This window comes from Aulostomus chinensis, chromosome 14 (genome assembly GCF_037954235.1).
Source record: "Aulostomus chinensis isolate RoL2024-O1b breed Wild chromosome 14, RoL_Achi_v1.0, whole genome shotgun sequence".
NCBI lineage: Eukaryota > Metazoa > Chordata > Actinopteri > Syngnathiformes > Aulostomidae > Aulostomus > Aulostomus chinensis.
Genome location: NC_141333.1, coordinates 13984282 through 14002254, shown reverse-complemented (window position 1 = coordinate 14002254; position 17973 = coordinate 13984282). Strand labels below are relative to the sequence as shown.

The window sequence follows — 17973 nt, the reverse complement described above, 5'->3', positions numbered from 1 at the left end:
TATGATGTTGGCTAACCATATGTTGAATTATAATGAAATTACACCACATTGTACATCTGTATGAAACTCATTTGTATGCGGTAACGTGCAGCATTTGTCTGAGAGCAGGCCAAACCTAACCCAAACTTTAAGTGTTATCGATTCTTCTGTGTTTTAGCTATTCCTGTTGCATTATACAAACAAGAAGCAAAGCATCAGCCTGGTTGGAGTTTGCACGTTTGCATAAAACGCAGCAAATTGAGCTGATTTTTATTTAAGCATTGATTGGCTTGGCTATGGGCATTAATGGATAGGCTCTAATAGTACTGCCTTACAAAGATAAAGAGCCACACAGACAGTTAGGATAATTTACACGCCACTTACAGCACTAGTATACAAATAAATCTGTGGAAACCCCACCACTGTTGCTTTTGCGAAGATGACAAACACTAGCACAAATGCCATTATCATCGATCGCAAGGCTTTTATTACAAACTTCCTGAAGGAAACAGTTTTTTAAATGTCCGAAGCAAAAGGGAATAAATTAACATGCAAAATAGACAAGATTTGTGTTGGCTTGAAAGTCAATCTACAGCATCAAGACAAGACATTTTTCTTCCCAAACGACTCCATCCTCGCTGCAGTGAACAATGATCTGCAGGATGACGGAGTGAGTCTTAAAGAGCCGCCGGAGTCAAACAGAGGCCTCTCAATGACACCCTCAAGGTTGTGAGCTCAATGCTGTTTTAATGTGAAACTGGGCCTTTTCCCACTCGGTAATCATTCGCCTGCACTTATCGGATAGATGGCGTGCACTTGGAAAACATGACAAATACTTTGGTGATACAGTATGTTTGTCGAAGTTTTCATGTGTATGACATTGATGGTCTTTGTAAGGCTGCAAACTAGACCATTAGCTGGTCTGAAACCTCAGAATTAGAGTATCAGTGTGCAGCAGAAACATTTGTCATCACCATAAACTACGCCAAACATTAAGCTTTATCGTCATTTACCCTCTTGCTAACCTTACCTCACACCAAGTATTCACCCTAAAATGTAGCCTGATGATTTACGTCATGAGAATATAAATCTCCCAAAAAGGAGTTGAGTCCCAACGATGTGACAGAGTAAACAGATTTATGTGCCCACAACATGAGTTTCTTTGATATTATAGTGGGAAGTGTTTCAGCAGCAGAGATTTCTGCTTACTGTTGAGTTCCCAGCCACACTGCCTAGGGTGGGATGATGCAGCGTGAAGAGGAGGAGGAGGAGGAGGAGGTGCATTAAGAGGTGGCCAAAGCAAAAACACAGTATTGCTTTTAGGGAAAAAGGAAAGGTAAAAGAGGAGAGCGAGTGAGGAGAACGATGCAAAGGTAAAGATGGCAGGAGGTGCAATGAGTGCGGTAAAGCATCCTAATTAATCTACAGGTACTTGGAAACACCAAGAATAAATAAAACCAGAATAACCTTTTTCACCTTACCATCAACTTGACAGGATGTCAATTCATCTAAAGACATCGAGCATCATTCAGGAAATGTTCTTACGCAGAAATGTGAGAAATAAAGGGGCTATTTATGGAGAATTTTCCTGCCTTTCTACAAGGTCGTCTCATTCACACACACCGATGGTGGAGGAATCCATGCAAGGCACTGACCCGCTCCTCAGGAGGACACTTTGACGTGGTCACTGTGGGAAGTGAGGATCGAACCAGCGACCCTTTGGTTACCAGATGGCCACTCCACCTCAGAGCCATATTGCCCATTGTTCTTGGTATTTTTACGCCTCCGTGCCAGCAGCAGCCGTGCACTAAGAGACGCCTTGAAGGAATGTCTTCAAATTTGGCTCAAAAGCTTACTAGGAGTCAAAGGATGACCTGAAACATTTTAGTGGTCAAAGGTCAAGGTCAGTGTGTCAGCACACATTGTGGAAGCTTATAATCACAATGCAATATTTGTAGTTTTACCCCTCAGTTGAGGTTACATACAAGAAATGATTGCTATTTGTAACTTTGTTGCCTTTGACATTTATTGTGTACCTCTTGTAACAGTCACTCATCCAAGCTTGACAAGAGGTAAACAACAGATGTCAGACGGAAGGACGTACACTTGAAATTGGTCCTTGTGTTTCGGTGTCAGTTAAATCTGCCAAAATAATACAACGTGTAAAGAAAAATTTGATCCAAGTTACTAGTTAGGTGTGTTTACTAGTTGTAGTGTATTAACTCGTGCTAATTTGCCTCTTTAAAAGTAGTTTTGCACGTTTGCAGTTGTTGGCAGAAAAAGAGCCAGGCTGAATCTCTTTTGATAGAGTAAGCAGTTAAAAACTAGTTAGTTAGAGATAATTCAGTAATTCAGCAGAGTAGTTAAGCACATATATATTTCTTTTCAAATGACAAATATGCATAACTTTAAAAACAGTTGAGCAGTGTTAAGCATGTAGTGTGTGAGTGTGCAGGAGAGGGAAGGAGCTGCAGTGTCAAAAGTGAGAAGCTCAGAGGAAAATTGAAGCCCCATAATGGAAGCATAATGGGCTTAGTGTCAGAGTCTTGGAGACGAGTCGGGGAGGGGGACGCATGGCTGCCGTCACCCTCTCTTACCTCAAGCAAGTATAACGGGGTTTAGGAAGCAACGAGGAGACACCACTCGGCCCCAAACAGGCTTTAGAGATACACCAACAGCCTAATGGCTGCATGCGGATGGAATCCATAACGACGAGATCGTTGCTGGTTGTCTCTTTGTGGGATTGTAGCGCATCTTGTCTGAGACCCGGGCTGAATACTCAAAAGGTTTCAACTCATGAAAGACTCCCTCCGTTGATTCTTCTAAAATTTCATAAGGGGAGAAATGTCATTGAAGAAGTCTCAATGGTTGGACTCCATAAAAAGTGCACAAAGAGGGAAGGACATGAATGCAGTTATAATGTACTCTTAATATTCTAATTCAACTCATGTATTGCAGCGCTGTCTTCCATTTCAATTCACTGCGTACGACTTGCGACAATGTACGACTGTAAAGACAAAAATTGAATGTGAAGCGGTGTCCCTGGTGATGACTACCAATGCTGTATCTGTGAGTGACTGACAGACTCCAATCAGACAAGTTGAGACCGTTATCTAACGCCTGGTGTCAAGGCAGATTTACCGTTAAGTAAAAAACGCCGGGGAGGCTGCAGGGGGACAAGAGTGGAGTGAGACTGCGTTACAGAGTAAAGGATTAAGCTGTTGTACACAAAATGTGTATTTGTATCTCCATGAAGCTGTAGTTAAGAACCATGATCCAGATTTAGTGTATTCTCATCTACTGGAGTGTGTGTGTGTGTGTGTGTGTGTGTGTGTGTGTGTGCAAGTTGAGGCAGAGAGAATATGCTGATCGGAGCAGCTTGATGGCAAGTAAAGCAGATTTGAACTAAGACCAGGCGCTGGTTATTTTTGGACAACAGATCATCTCCTACATGACATAAAAGAACAGAGGCAAGTTGTGAACACACTGTTGGGTTCAGAGAATGCTGTTCAGTTTGCTGGTGTTTGGATCGAATGTTTGAAACAAATCCATGAGGATGCATGGACAAATGTCTGCAGTTGTACAGTATGTTCAGTATGTCTGCATCCAGCAGTCATTTCGAGAAATAGAGTCCAGAGTCGGACAAGAAGACAGATACATGTCTCTCCTGTGTTTGGGAATTAGAGAGCTGAGATCCATGGAAACCAGCTGACCGCTAGTTAGCTTAGCACATTTTATGGTACTGGGTAGGAAGTTACCTCTGTCAAAAGTTATCAAATGGATAAAGTTAGAGGTCTTGGTTTGTTCAAAAGGAATCCTCCTCATTCTCTCTCACAAAGTCAGCCATCAGTAGTAGCAACAGTTGCTCTTCTCGCTTTCGACACTTCGACATAATACACTTTTTATTTTGTTGGTTACGAAGACGTGCTGCGTGACATCGCTACGCCCAGGGATTTTGACTCTGTGCTTGATTCTGAAGTTACAATGTTTCTATATTTTGTTGCCTCATTTATCAGGAGTGCTGAATATGTGACTAGCCTAAACTACAGTGCATGATATAGCGCTTTACATCATGTCTCCTGTGATTTTGCTTGATGCTAAATGAGTGAATGTTATTCACAGCACGCAAGACGTGACTAAAATTTCCTACAATTTGTCCGGGAGAGCCAGTACAGTTTGCTCACTACCTTGAACCACCTTGGACGGTTTCTATGTGGTGACCAGTGATGTGGGTTAAAGATGGTTTCTTAGTTTTCCAACTATCAGTAGGTTATGTTATTGGTAGAACTGACCACTAGTGTTATTTCTAAATTTACCAGAGAAATAAAAATGTGGCAAAAAAGAGAGAAGAGATTTGTTGAAGACTTTAATAGTGATAAAGGGTACATGTTAAAAGCATTCCTTGGAATGTAACACAACTGAATTATGATCAAACCGTCTGTAATGAACCGCTGGGGAGGGGGGGCTGACAGACCTGGGCAGCAGGGGAGGACGACACGTATGAAATCTATGTTACTTAACCTTGTGACAGCTGCCTATCGTAACATTTCTGTCAATGTATTCTGTCACAAGATAAATTAGCACATTAAAATGTCTTTTTTTTTGGGGGGGGGGGGGGGGGCTCGAATACCTGATAATTTCAGGCACTTGATCTCACTGAAATTTACTTATTTTCATTTCATCCAACCCTACTGCACAGATTTAGTCAACATAGTTTATTTCAGATGAAAGTGCGTCTTATGTCTTGTCAAACGATCAGGTGAATGGTTACATCCTTACATCGGAAGGTCAAACCCAAGAAAACAAACTCACCTCAAGTATTTAGGAATAAAATCAAATAAAACCATCGCAATCCCGGTCTATTAACAGCTGGAGTTGAATAGTCTCTTCAGGGAAAATGAGGATTGATGTCTGGGGTTTACAGTATGAAGTCGAGCGGGGATGAGACTGGGACACAGGAGGTTGTCGGGCAGGTGGGTGGTAGATTTAGCCTTTTGGAGAAGTGTACTGACGCAGGAGAGAGGAAATGGCACTGGATTCAGTGACCTCTTCCGGGAGAGAACCCTCCATGTCTTTGATGGAGGGGTCGGCTCCAGCGTTCAGCAGGAGCTCCACGATGTCGGCAAACTCACATGCTGATGCTGTCGGGAGGAGAGCGGGAAATAAAAGATGAATTAGCCGGAGTGGAATACGGCGAGTACGAGGACGGACAGCATTTGGTGCAACCTTTCTGCAAGGAATGAATCTGTTAACCACGAGTGCAAACTAGTGCAAACTGAGCTGCAGATGGAGCTGGGCCTGGCTCGAGGCTGAAGCCAAAATCTGGTTGTTTTTCCTGAGTAGAATATTATATTTTCCCTTTATTTTCTTCTCGGAGCTCATCTGAATGTTTACGTGTTGTTCTGGAGCCGGATGCTGCCACAGCATCCTATGGTGGTTTGGGTGCAGCTGCATTTGGACTGAGTTGATGGTTTGTATCAGGTCTAGAAAAACGTTCCTCATTCCTCCTCTGTAGTTTAACACATCACATCCAGTCTTGCAGTTAATGAAAAGCCCATCTGCAGGCTCGGCCCTGCCTCCAGCCTGGACCTGTGGTTCTCTCAAACACTTCATTTCTGCCCCATTGGCAATTTGTGTCCCACTAAAAGGGTCTTCTCTATTCCTCTTAGCCTACTAAGGGGGGTGGGGTGGGGTGGGGTGGCTGGGGTGGGGTGGGGGGCGGGGGCTTGCACTTTCTTAACCCAGTTAGTGAGTCTCTGCGTTCCCGATGCACCTCTCGCCCCTCTGTCTCCTCTCTGCTGTGGAGTACTCTTCTCTGTCAGTGTCAATCGCTCACTCCTTTTAAAGAGCAGACTGTGCTCCGCCATGATCGCTGATGTCAGCAGCCTCCATGATTGACAGGCAGACCTCCAGTCCAGGGATAGCTGGTGGGAATGTGTGCGCATGAGATATGATGATGATACATCAGACTGTGTGTATGCGTGTGCTCAGGTTATGAGTTGTGAGGTGTGTTGGCATTAAATACCTGAAGAATCACTAACCTAGATCAGTTAAAAAACACACACGCTTGGCTCATTTTTCCAGTGAAGCTCGCAGTCGTGTTGTTAGTCTTAATAGTGTTTTATTAAGCTGTAGTGTGCATGTGCGCGCATGTGTGTGTGTGTGTGTGTGTGTGTGAACGTGGCGAGTGTCTGGACTGGGCCTTGAGCTGTAAAAAGTGGCTGGCCCTCAGGGGAGCCGTAGAGGAGGAGAACAATTTATGGTGAGCAGTAAACCCTCAATTAATCACTTGCCAGCCACTGTGGCCCTGTGCAAAGAGAGGTGGAAATGAATTTTCATTCTCTGCTATTTGTCTCTTGGAGTTCATCGCTTATGTTTATTAGTCATCTTTTTATGCCCCATCCTCAGTTCTTCCTCTGTGTGTGTTTGTATGTGTGCGTATGTGGATCTCAAATGGGTGATGCAACATGCCCACTCCAACGCCACCAAGCTGAGGGACAGATGGTGCAGCCACACACACACACACACACACACACACACACACACACACACACACACACGCGTGCGTGCGCGCTGAGTACAAGGGAACCGCCCCTCAGGGACGTGTGTTGGGGCATGAGAGGGTCAGGGGAGTCTGAGGACCACTGCTGATTTCCTCTGGGAGGCCTGGCGACTATTACCCACACACACACACACTCGCGCACACGCACGCACGCACGCACCCATGAGATGAAACGCAGGAAACTCAGATGAAAGGATAATAACATGAAAGACGAGGAAGTTGGACAGAGAAAACATCATAATGATGTCAGTGTATCATTAACGGAAAGTTGTGTTCAAAATGTGTGTAAAAACAGTCATGAGTGCTTGCAAAAACGCTCAAGAGCAGAAAATAATTAATTATTCTATATTTCAAAGTGACGATGCAACACTTTGGAACGCCTCCTTACCATAGTGTAGCGCTGTTTGTCCTTCGTTGTCCTGCGAAAGACAAAAACAATCATTCCTTCAATAAACTTATAAGAGGGGAATACTGACCTAAACAAGAGAGCACATGCCAGCATCACACCAGGAGTAACAACGTCCTCGCTGACGACATTCGTCAGCGAAGTTCTAAATTATATTTGCTCAAATTTCACAGGAGTCAAAATGAATTATTTTTCAGCTGTTAGAACCAGAAGTATAGAACCAGTGACCTCCTACGTGTCGGACTAAGAGTGCCTTGTTTTCATTGATCACAGGAGGATTACGGGAAGATCTGATATTGATCGGTGATTCAAACCTGCCCACAACACCAACCCATGTTTGCACATCTCGCCCCATCCAGGCTGTTCATGGCGCGTTTGTTTTTAAAAAGTCATTAAAAAAATGAAGGCTAGCACGGTGTTACATCGTGTGGTTTGAATTGAACCGCCAGGTTTTAAAAATCAAAACAAAACAAAAAAACTAAACAAAACAGTCCTAATAATGAAAAAAAAACCCTATTATGAATGCACTGAGTCACTGTTTGTGTACCGTTTTTGTTTTTTTTTTTGTAAAATGCTCTTTAAGTGTGTAAGATCCCCATTTATTAATAATCGGCTCATAACTTCGCACATCAGGTATACTTGAGCTGTAATGGAAACGAAGAGCCTTTCCAAAATTACTATCATTTTCACTGAAACATACCATGTTGAGTTGTTACTAACGATGTCAAAGATGATGTAAGGTGTTATTAAGAGAACACCTTCTTGTCATCGTAGCTTGCAGTCAGCCAGTAAACCCTGTGTACATTTATGCTCATGTCAACAAATGCTGTAAAAAACAAACAAACACACAACATTATTTCTTTCAGCTTCCCTACCCTGTCTGCGGTGATCAGATCCAACCTCTTCACAAACTGCTAACAGATTTAGTTTTCCCTGCCATAGAAAGGCTCGTTCTGCTTCTGTGCCTGAAGCTAAATGAATGTAGAACAAGTTTGAATTTCCTGAGCAGACAAAAACAAAAAAAGAGCATGCTTGGTCTTAACGGCCATGGTGGGCTGGAGAGAACTGCCAATCTCACAGTCGGGGTTTGGATGGAGCAGCCATACACAGCTGGCTGGATATTTCACTGCACAGTCAAACTGAATTTGGTAGTTTCAGCCAGCAAGCAAGCCTTCAGTTACACAAATATTGCTGTGCACAGTAGATGAAATGTCTTGCAGTATATCGACTACTGCAGAATGACTGCATTGTGATACTGCTGGAGTATCACGGCAGCGTCGTATCCTGGGTTGTCCACTTCTAGTTACCAGGATCAATTCATCGCTGGTTTTGGTGTTTACGGTTCGATTTTTGGGCAAACATTACCAGTCTTATCCTTCAAGTTCATTAATCACACAAGATCCTGACAGTTTGGAAAAACAGTTTGGGGAAAACCGAGAGAAAACCGAAAGGTCCGCGGTGGTCTCCTGTGTGTGTGTGTTTCTGTGTGTTTTGAACAGTAAAAATGATACTTGAGGATCAGAGGTCAATGGTCGAGCTATAATTCTTGTTAGAACCAGGGGTTGGTGTGTGTGTGTGTGTGTGTGTGTGTGTAAGTATAATAAGACCCAATATATGACAGGCATCATCAACAGGAGATTCAGGTCTTAATCACTGCTCCAACCTGCCTTTGCACCTCATAATGATGATGAATGGTCAAAGTGTTGCCTCCAGTCTCAGAACAAGAGCACTGCTGATGCTCACTACAACGCTCTCAAATGCTCAGAGACAAATTAAAAGCCAGCAGCCTTGGTGACATTTCCTGCTCAACTGCAAAATGTCACTGCAGTGGAAATACTTCCAAATTATTAAAACTGTTATGGTGAAATTATTCATTAGTCGTTCCACCTTTGCCCTTCTAACAGCACATGTTCTCGGTTACTTCCATGTCCTTCCTCTTCTTCCTGCAAACCACACCTCCCTCATTTCTTCCCTCTCATTACCGAAGCCGCCGTCGTTTCTCTCTTTGTTCATTCACTCCTCTCGTTTCCTCTTTTCTCTGCTTTCATTACCACATCCACCTTTCCCCCTCTTTCCCATTCAGTCACCTCCTCAATCTTCATCCCACCCCTTTCATTCCCTCCTTTCTCTCCTCTCCTTCCTTCCCTTCCTGACCAGGCCCAGTGTAGAGTGATCCCATTGTTGTACCCCCCCCCCCCCTCCCCATCTCAGGGGCAGCACTTCGGGGACCTTCTGATTGGATTAGAGCTTTCTATTCCCTCTGGGTGGATCACAGAACACAGATGCAAATCGCCACCAGCGGAAAGCGTGCCGTAGTTAGCCCAAGACAACAATGCCGTCTGTCTGCGAGTCAAATCACAACCTGTGATGTATTGCTGACATCATGTCTGTCTCTCATGATCATGTTGACTCCAAAGACAAAGTCGCTAGGAGAGAATTTTATTACCATGGTTTAACCTAGAAAAAAAACACGTACAACTACTCCAACACATGGGGACAGCGACAAGTCAAATGAAGAACCCTAACGCACAAATATCGGGGCTTCCCTCTGACACTGAATGGCTTGAAAAATCGGTCGGAAAACCACCTTGACCTCCTCTGTTTATTTACGCATCTTTTTAAGCAAGAACGTAAACCTCAAGCATGGTAGATTTATCTATGTAAAGCCCAACATAAGCTAAGTCGTTGTGGTTGTAGGCTGTCCAGTCACGGCCAAGAAATACACTTCCTGAAACTCCTTTATACCCACTGCCATAAACATTTCAAACAAACAATGAGAATGATCAATTATTAGTCTAAAATCGCATTTTGTTTTGTTTTGTTCAGGCTGATTTCAGTGCTGATTTCAGTTGTGTTTTGTGAAGAGAATGTTGAGTGTTTTTGAGCTGCATCTGAGATGATTTTCTGTTATGACAGACAAAGTTTTGTGAACGTCCAAACTCTCATATATATGAACCAAATCCTAGTCCTAGGACACATATATACAGAAAGTAAAAGTGTAATTAGCCAGATTTGCTCCCTGCTGATCAACACAACTCCAGGTTGTCTGCTCAATCCGTCACAAGCCTGGAACACAACACAACACAAACTCTGACAATCAGTGGGACCATTTAAGCCAAGCAACACTGGAATAAAAAAGGGTTCCGCAGTATGTTTTTGTATACATGCATATTTGTGATTAGTGTGTGTGTGTTTGTTTGTGTGCGTGTGTGTGTGTGCGTATCGTACATGCGTCTTGCATGTTCATGTGAGGGGTCAGCGGCCTGTCCTCTCAGCATTCCCTAATGCCCCTGGATGTAGGACGGAGGCTTGATGGAATCACAGGAAATTGGATTGTCTTCCATTTGCTTTGGAAGCAGCTTGGACGCCCCCCCCCCCCTTTCCCCGCACCACCACCCCATCATCATAGTACCTGCAGTTAGCTACAGTACCCCCCCCCCCCCCCCATCTCTGTTGCACCCCTGTTCCCATCCCATTATGGAGGCATGTCGCACCAAACCTCTGCTTTTACATGTCATCCAAAGTTTCCCCTTGCGGTGCAGAAATGCCAGGCTGGATGTCAGCAGAGTGTTCAATAAAGTAGCTGCTTGCACAATAGCAGCAGCAGGGATCCAGCACAGAGCCGTGTATCACCCTAATGGGGTGGACCAATATGCTTATAGGAGCAGCATGGAAAGGGATTGATCTATTAGTACGACTGCAGTTTCGCTGAATTGAAATCACACCCATTTATCATTCCTACCACAGAAAAGATGTAAGGAAAAATGAAAGATAAGGAGGGCGAATCAAGCACAAAAGAAAAAGACATGGCACAGACTCAGTCCATAGAGAGAGATTCCTGAAGATCAGAATATAGAAATGTTAGGATGAATCAGAGTCAGGCCGTGAGGCCGACCAGTAACAAATGAAATCCGCGTCTGCACTGTAGCTCGACTTATCCGCAGCAGATGTGCTCATTTCTGGAAAGTGCCTGAAGTGGTTTTATCCATCACCCTGTTTCCACAAATCTCAGATGGCTGGCTAAGAATACTCCAAACTGTTTACACACCAGTTTAAGTGGAAGCATCAAGGGCAGACAAACAAACTCATTCAGGGATACAAAATAGGGCACAGAGGTCCCTTGAGTGTCCACTTCCAACTAGGTTTCGGTCTGATTTTCTGTGTGCGAGTCAAAGGAGAGATTTTTCATTGAGGTTAAAGCTGGTCTGTAAAATCCACCACCAGCTGTGGAATCTGATGGTACATTACAAAAAAAAGGGCGGCAGCGTGTGTGTGTGCGGGCCTGCATGCGTTTGAGGTGTCTCTACTGACTACCAGAGGATATCATCAGTGCACTCTCAAGGGCACTCAACAATTTCACTCCCAATTTTCCCTCATGCTTCTACCCTTAAGAGTTTGACTGTAGGTCAGTGAGTTTGAATAATTTGACAGTCAGTCCTCCTAATATTGATTAATACGAATAGTGAGTTATGTAGCATTCGTTGTCAGACCTCATCACTGTCTGTAAACAGAAATAAAACTTAAAGATGCCATGTGCTAGAATCTATCATCACTAAATCATGACTTATATTTTAAGATGTTATTGTAATTTTTAGTTTTATAGGCAGTTATCGCAACGTAGTTATTAATTTGCATCAGAAAACAGTGTGGAATATGTGCAGATTAGTCCTAGATGCCGTTCCTCTGATGGGCACCAGGTCACTGGCAGTATGACATCGTTGTGAGGACATTTTTTGTTCAGGGAAAATGTGTTTGGTATTTAGAAAACAACATTTGAAAGCTTTACCTTTAAAATTAAGATGCCGTGAAAACAATTAAGAAAAAAGATACTCTACTCCATCTTCTCTCTCTGTGCTTTAAACTTCACATTTTCTCTTTGCGTAAACTTTCTTGGGGCCCTCACCCGCTTTCTCCCACCCCCACCCCCCCACCCACCCATATCGCCCCTGACAGCAACATTAAACAAGTGGGGAAAAATGGACAAGCAATTATGATTTATGATCAATGCATGCAGCAGCTGCTGACTTTTATAATGACAGTGGTTGGGGGAGGGGGGGGGGGAGCGAGGGTGTATCTCTGTGTATGTGTGTGTGTGTTCGTCCAGGGTTTGTGTGTTAGAAAGATGAGGGGTGAATCGATACGCGGCTGGGATCATCGGCATGCAGATTCCAGCAGATAGCATTATGATGAGCAGGTGCCATTAATCAAAAGACAGCACACGCAGGTCTGAGCAAGATGGAGGAGGTGGAGACTCTCTACCCTTCAGCAGGTCCCCCCAACAACACCAAGGACTACTCAGGATCAACCTCAAGCTCAGTCACAATCAATTAGCTGGATTATTTTGAGATAAAATGTACCTTTTCGTGGTTGTGCAGACCGATAACTTTTGTTCCATTTTATAAATGAGAAAATCAACCAATTCCACATCACGCGTCCATTTCTGCCCGGCGCATCTTCTCAGATTGTTTTACCTCCCAAAGCTCCCAAATACACAGTATCATTATCAACACCCACAATGAAGAGTTCTTGAAACAAAGTGATGAACCTTGCATCACTATACGATGACATTTTGAAATATGAATATAAATCAACTAGTGAACACTCAGCGAGTCCATAGTTTGGCTGGCCAGGGAGTTTACGATAAGAAAAAACACGAACGTTAAATTGTGAAAATCAATTCATTAATTTTCTTCCTAAACCGCAGAAATAGTTCTTCCAGATAATCAATCCATCTGCGAGAGAGTAATATTTGCCCTCCTAATGAAAATAAACACCGCAACAAAAGTAACCAGAATGTGCTCGGATTTTTAATCATAATATTAAAACAAAAAAGGGTTGGGTATCGCAGTTCCAAAAGAGGATTGGGAAATTGGATTGAACCTTTATCTAGAAAAATACTTTGAATACCTACAATTAAATCCTGCCAAAGGCCTATAGAACAGTGTTCAAGATCCAGGACCTACAATTTGATCCAGATCTCTCCAAAAGGTTATCGTGTGTTCATGAAAGCACTGTCTATAATTCCACCAAGTATCAACCCAATCTGTTCATTCATGTTTGGGATATCACATTTCAGTATCAACTAAGTTTGCATATAGCTACCAGTGCCTTGTGTGTGTACCTACCCTCAGATGTGTGTGTGTGTGTGTGTGTGTGTGTGTGTGTGTGTGTGTGTGTGTGTGTGTGTGTATTGGGAAGGCCCCAGTGTTAAAAGGATCTGCACAGCGGGGCCGGCCCTAATTGAATCTGGGCCTCCTCTCTGAGAAGGGAGAGGTAACCTTGTCACTCAGCGTGTGAGGACTGCCACCCACGGTCAAATTAGCCTGACGCCAAACTCACTGCCCTTCACACCGACTGGGAGTGTCCTTCAGGTGCCCAGTGACCCCCCCCCCCTCCTTCTTCTTCACACCAATGACTATCATCAGCATCATCAGTGTATGGGAGGAAACCCTGCATGATTCAGAGGAGGTCCTGGAGGATGCCAGGGATTCTAGATGTGTCAGAGCTTTTGTCAGGAGACACAAAGGTGCAGGACATTTTTACACTGCAGCTTACAACAACCCCTGAGGGTCGAGGACAAAAAGGCTCAACATACCTTCACCTTTTCTTTGTCACCCAACCTCCTTTTTCTCTAAATCTGTTTTCTCCTCCTCTGCTCATGTCTTCCTCCCCTCTCCATATCGCCAAGCTTGCTTGTTCCCGTGGGACACCTTAGCCTCCATTAAAGCCATCAGAGAGGAGGATAAGGTTGAAGCAGGGAATTAACATCGCCAGAGGCCCCCCTCCTCGTCCGTCCTCCTGCGGCTCATCGATGATGTTTAAAAAGAAATATATGAAATAAATAAATGCATAAAAGAGTGTAATATGAAAATCAATGGCCAGGCAGCGGGGCTGCGGCTGAGGCATTTGGAGTGAGGGACTCATAAAGCTGAGTACTGCGGGAGACTGATGGAAGGCAAAACACTTACTTTGTTTATTCTCTCTCTCCTCGCCCCCCACCCCCCAGCTCACTGTGTATCCAGCACCCCCTCCCTCCCTCCGCTCTTCTGTCTGAAGCGGTCGAGGACAGCTTTAATGCTCCTGGCAATTTATGTGGATGGTTAAGAACGATGGAAATCAAATAGTTGAGTGTAGGCAAGGCCCAGTGAGTGGCCAATAAGAAAGAAACAACAGCTGATGATGGCAAAGAGGACTGTTACCTGCTGGAATAGCTCTTTAGACAGCACTATTACTGTCAAGTCGCTTGGCTCTTTTCTGAGTGCTCATATTATAGATTCATAACTGTATCTATGTCCGATTGGCCCTTTTAACACTGCAACAGCTTTCATTTCATCCAGTCAGGCTGATGTACAGCAAGTACTAAATATGAATCTTATACGACCAGTGTGCTTTATAAAAACCTAACTGGTGTGTGTGTATATGTGTGTTACTGTGTCTATTTCTATTTGCTTGAAAATGTTAAAAACCTGTTGGTCAGACTCTTCTGTATCCATTAAACTAGACTTAATCTTCCAAAGGAAAGAAATAAACAGCAAGAAATGCCAAAAGAAATACTGCCATCCCCTACATTAACAGATGCATCAATAGTAATAAAGGTATGGTGGCAGGAGAGGAAAATAGGCCAGCAGATGCACACTTGAAGACGCGAGAGCAATATGTCTCTGGGCCTATTACAAAGAGGAGGCAGGGGAAAGCCTTCCTAAATATCCGTGCTAATGTGTGCAGTAAATGAAAGTGTAAAGGTGGCTTCATGATTTATATGGAGGAGCTCTGCAAGCCGCGGACACATCAAAAGTAACTTTATGTCCCCATATACACCTCCCAGCAGTGTCAAAATTCTATTTCTCCCAACTTTCTTCTCCATCTTTATCATTTAAATCATCCAAATATTCCTTTTTTCTTATTTTTCCAAACTGCTGCCTATGCTTTCTTCACTGACCCTATATATTCTGGAGGAGAGGGTTGCACATTTACACAAACACACATGCGCACGCACACACACACACACACACACACACACACACACACACACACACACAATTATGACGAATCTAGCTGGATATTTGTTATGACTGGGCTGACTGAGCCATTAGTTATAAGAGGCAGTGCTGGGAAAGGGGAGGGACACAAACGTGTAATAATGCCTCCACCGTAGAATTTCAATCAGCTACCTTGCTGTGTGTTTTTGTGTATGTGTGTGCGTGTGTATACCAGCTTGATCACACAAGTAGTTGACACCACAGTGGAGGACACAGATGAGAGGCTTCTTTGTGTGCTACAACGGCGCCTGAACTTGACTTGGCGAAGAGAAACACCCCAGGATGCAGGATTTAATATTTGCTGAATGCTGCGACTTCAGTCTGAAACGTAGTAAATACTGATAGAGGTTTTATTATAGTTTTTCATGAAAAATGACCGTGAACAGATGCTTATGCTCAAGAGCTGATTTGAATGACATTTTTTTTTTCCTCAGACGTACAACTTGATTTGTGACTAACAGATTTTTAGGAAGCTGTCCAAAACCTAACTCTGCTATTTAGTAATTACAGCAGTCAGTATTTTATCGATTGTCTGACTTTTTTATACTTTTCTCCATCAATTTGCTAGCCGATACATTCATAGTACATCACAGTAACACTGGATTATCAATCTACTCAGCAGTGGTGAATGGCAGAGCTAAAATCCCTACTCAATGGAATCGGTAAATCTATCCAAAAAAAAAGGAAAAAAAAAGCAATCAGAAATAACGTGATAGTCGATGTATTGCTGAAAGGAAAATTCCACTGTTTTTTAATTGGACCAAAACTGAGCCAGAATGCTATGGATACGGCTACGACATAAACCTGAAAGATACATCCACGTCAAAGTCGGTCCACTAAAAGTGCAGACTGATTGGGACTGTTCCCGTCAGTCCGGGAGACTGACCATTTGGTTTTAGTTCCACTTTCTTTGAACGACACGGCAAACATGGAATCCTTGTTAACTATCATATTTCCACAAATATCAGATGTCTGACAAGTATTGGCTGACCAGTCCCTCTACAGAGCCAATCATCTGATATTGTGGCAGATGAAATAATACCATTTTTCTGGGTTCAGTTTTACAGTTTATTATTCCACACAAGTGTCTTTTCTGTAAAAAAAACAAAAAACAAAACAAAAAACGAGCAGGAGTTACTAGAGCTATTTTAAAAACATGACTGTTGCAAATATAAGAAAATATATAGAATGCCACAGTGAAATAAACTGAACTGAACAATATATCAAAATCTTACTGAAACTGCAATGTGGCTTTGTGCAGTATCAAAATTGCTGGAGGTGCAATACACCTAATACTAAAGGTCAGATACGTGTCAAAATACCATTCGAAATGAAGTATTGGGGGTCAGAGATGCTGGACAGACTGAAGAAAGCATCTTTGCATCGAAAAGATCCCTGCAAAAATCCCTGCGTAGTCATTTCAATACATATTAATAACTCATCAATGTGAATTGCTATGTAATCTTTTCTCAAAATCGTTCAGCACTAAATGATGAATCAAATACTGTCACGAATTTACTCTAAAATCAATTGATCCATAATTTAAGAGACTTTGGCGTAACAAATAAACTATGCTGTCATAATCACACACACACACACACACACACACACACACACACACACACACACACACACACACACACACACACACACACACACACACACCTAACAACCCTGCAGGTTCCACCTTGTGCGAGACTTGTTTTCTGTTCTCTGGCCACCAACTGTGGGCCACCCAGTCAGATATTTATTACTATTGATCCCGCTGGTCCTGGCTGGAGACTTTTGTTCTGTCGGCTCGAGTCTCTGACCTCAATTAAGTTATGAATTTCTATCTGATAGACTGGGAGCGCGTGGGTCCTGCCGTGGCTGTGCTACCACGCTGGATTAATTAGAATTAGCAGTGCTGCGCGTTGCCCTCTCTGCCTCATGGATCATGTTGTTTTAATACAAAGCAGAGAGGCGGAGGCAAGGAGGGGACGGAGTGAAAGGCACACAGACGAGGGGTGGGGGGTTAAGAAGAGAGGATGGAAGAGGAGAGACCGGCCATCGTGTGAGTCGTGTGATGTGGGACATCCCTTCTTCCTCTAAATCTTCCCTTCCTATTGTGTTTGTGTTGTGTTAACCTGCCTCACCTGTCAGCCTAATCCCGCCCCCCCATCACTTACTCTCAGTAATGCCCCTCTAAATCTGACATTGTGTAAATATACTCTGACCTTTATTATCTGTAGCACCTCAGAACCAAAGCTTCGCTCAAGTTTCCACAAATAGGCGGATCAATTCTGGAAATGTACATTTCCATGGCAACGTTACAGCTTTGTGGAATGTTTAGATTTAGGGTTTACACTTGAAACCCAACGTTGTGTGTGTTGATGAGATTTAGGTGTGGGTGTGCGGTTGCAGTGTCTGGACAGAGAGTGATAATACGAAGAGGAGACCCTCCTCTTGGATATTATAAGATAAAATAAAACAAAATAAGGAGTTCAGAGGTATTTTTTAATGTGATTGACGATCATCTTTTTCCTAATGCTTATTCTATTATTATCCACAAATCCCATGAGGAGGCCGGCACCAAAAACAGGTCAGTCTGCCTCTTAATACTTTGTGTGCATGTGTGTGTGGGTGTGTGTTATTTGGACCACAGCCCATTTTTACAACTATAGATACTGATGGACAGTTTCATCTTTGAAAAGGGAGTAAGTAATTTACTAAAACAGATGATTTTTTTCTTCTTTTTTAGCAAAGATTACACAAACAGGGGTTTGCTGGGGATTATTTTCAGACATGGACTAAAGTCAGTGTAAATGGGATTGAGAAAAAAATAAAGTTTGATCCCTTCAATAGATCTTGTCACCCGCTGAGAAAATGAGCTTTACTTCTTTCATTTATTTATTTCACAGAAATTGAAAGAACCATTTCAATTTTGAGGCAGACGACAACAAAAACTGCATTTCTAAATCAGCAGAGGTTCAATTAAAGTCTAGGCT

The 17973-nt window shown here is 43.1% G+C and overlaps 1 protein-coding gene across 1 annotated transcript in view; it reads right to left on the bottom strand.

The window, feature by feature from the left end:
• Nucleotides 1–4341: 4341 nt before the first annotated feature.
• acbd6 (acyl-CoA binding domain containing 6) overlaps nt 4342–17973 on the bottom strand; it is a 28539-nt gene continuing 14907 nt past the window's right edge. Inside the window, exons 7-8 of the mRNA XM_086223781.1 lie at nt 6930–6960; nt 4342–5120 (exon numbers count right to left, since the gene is read on the bottom strand). Coding sequence (XP_086079907.1) covers nt 4966–5120; nt 6930–6960 — 186 coding nt within the window. The 3' untranslated portion in view covers nt 4342–4965. The remainder of the gene's footprint in view (nt 5121–6929; nt 6961–17973) is intronic.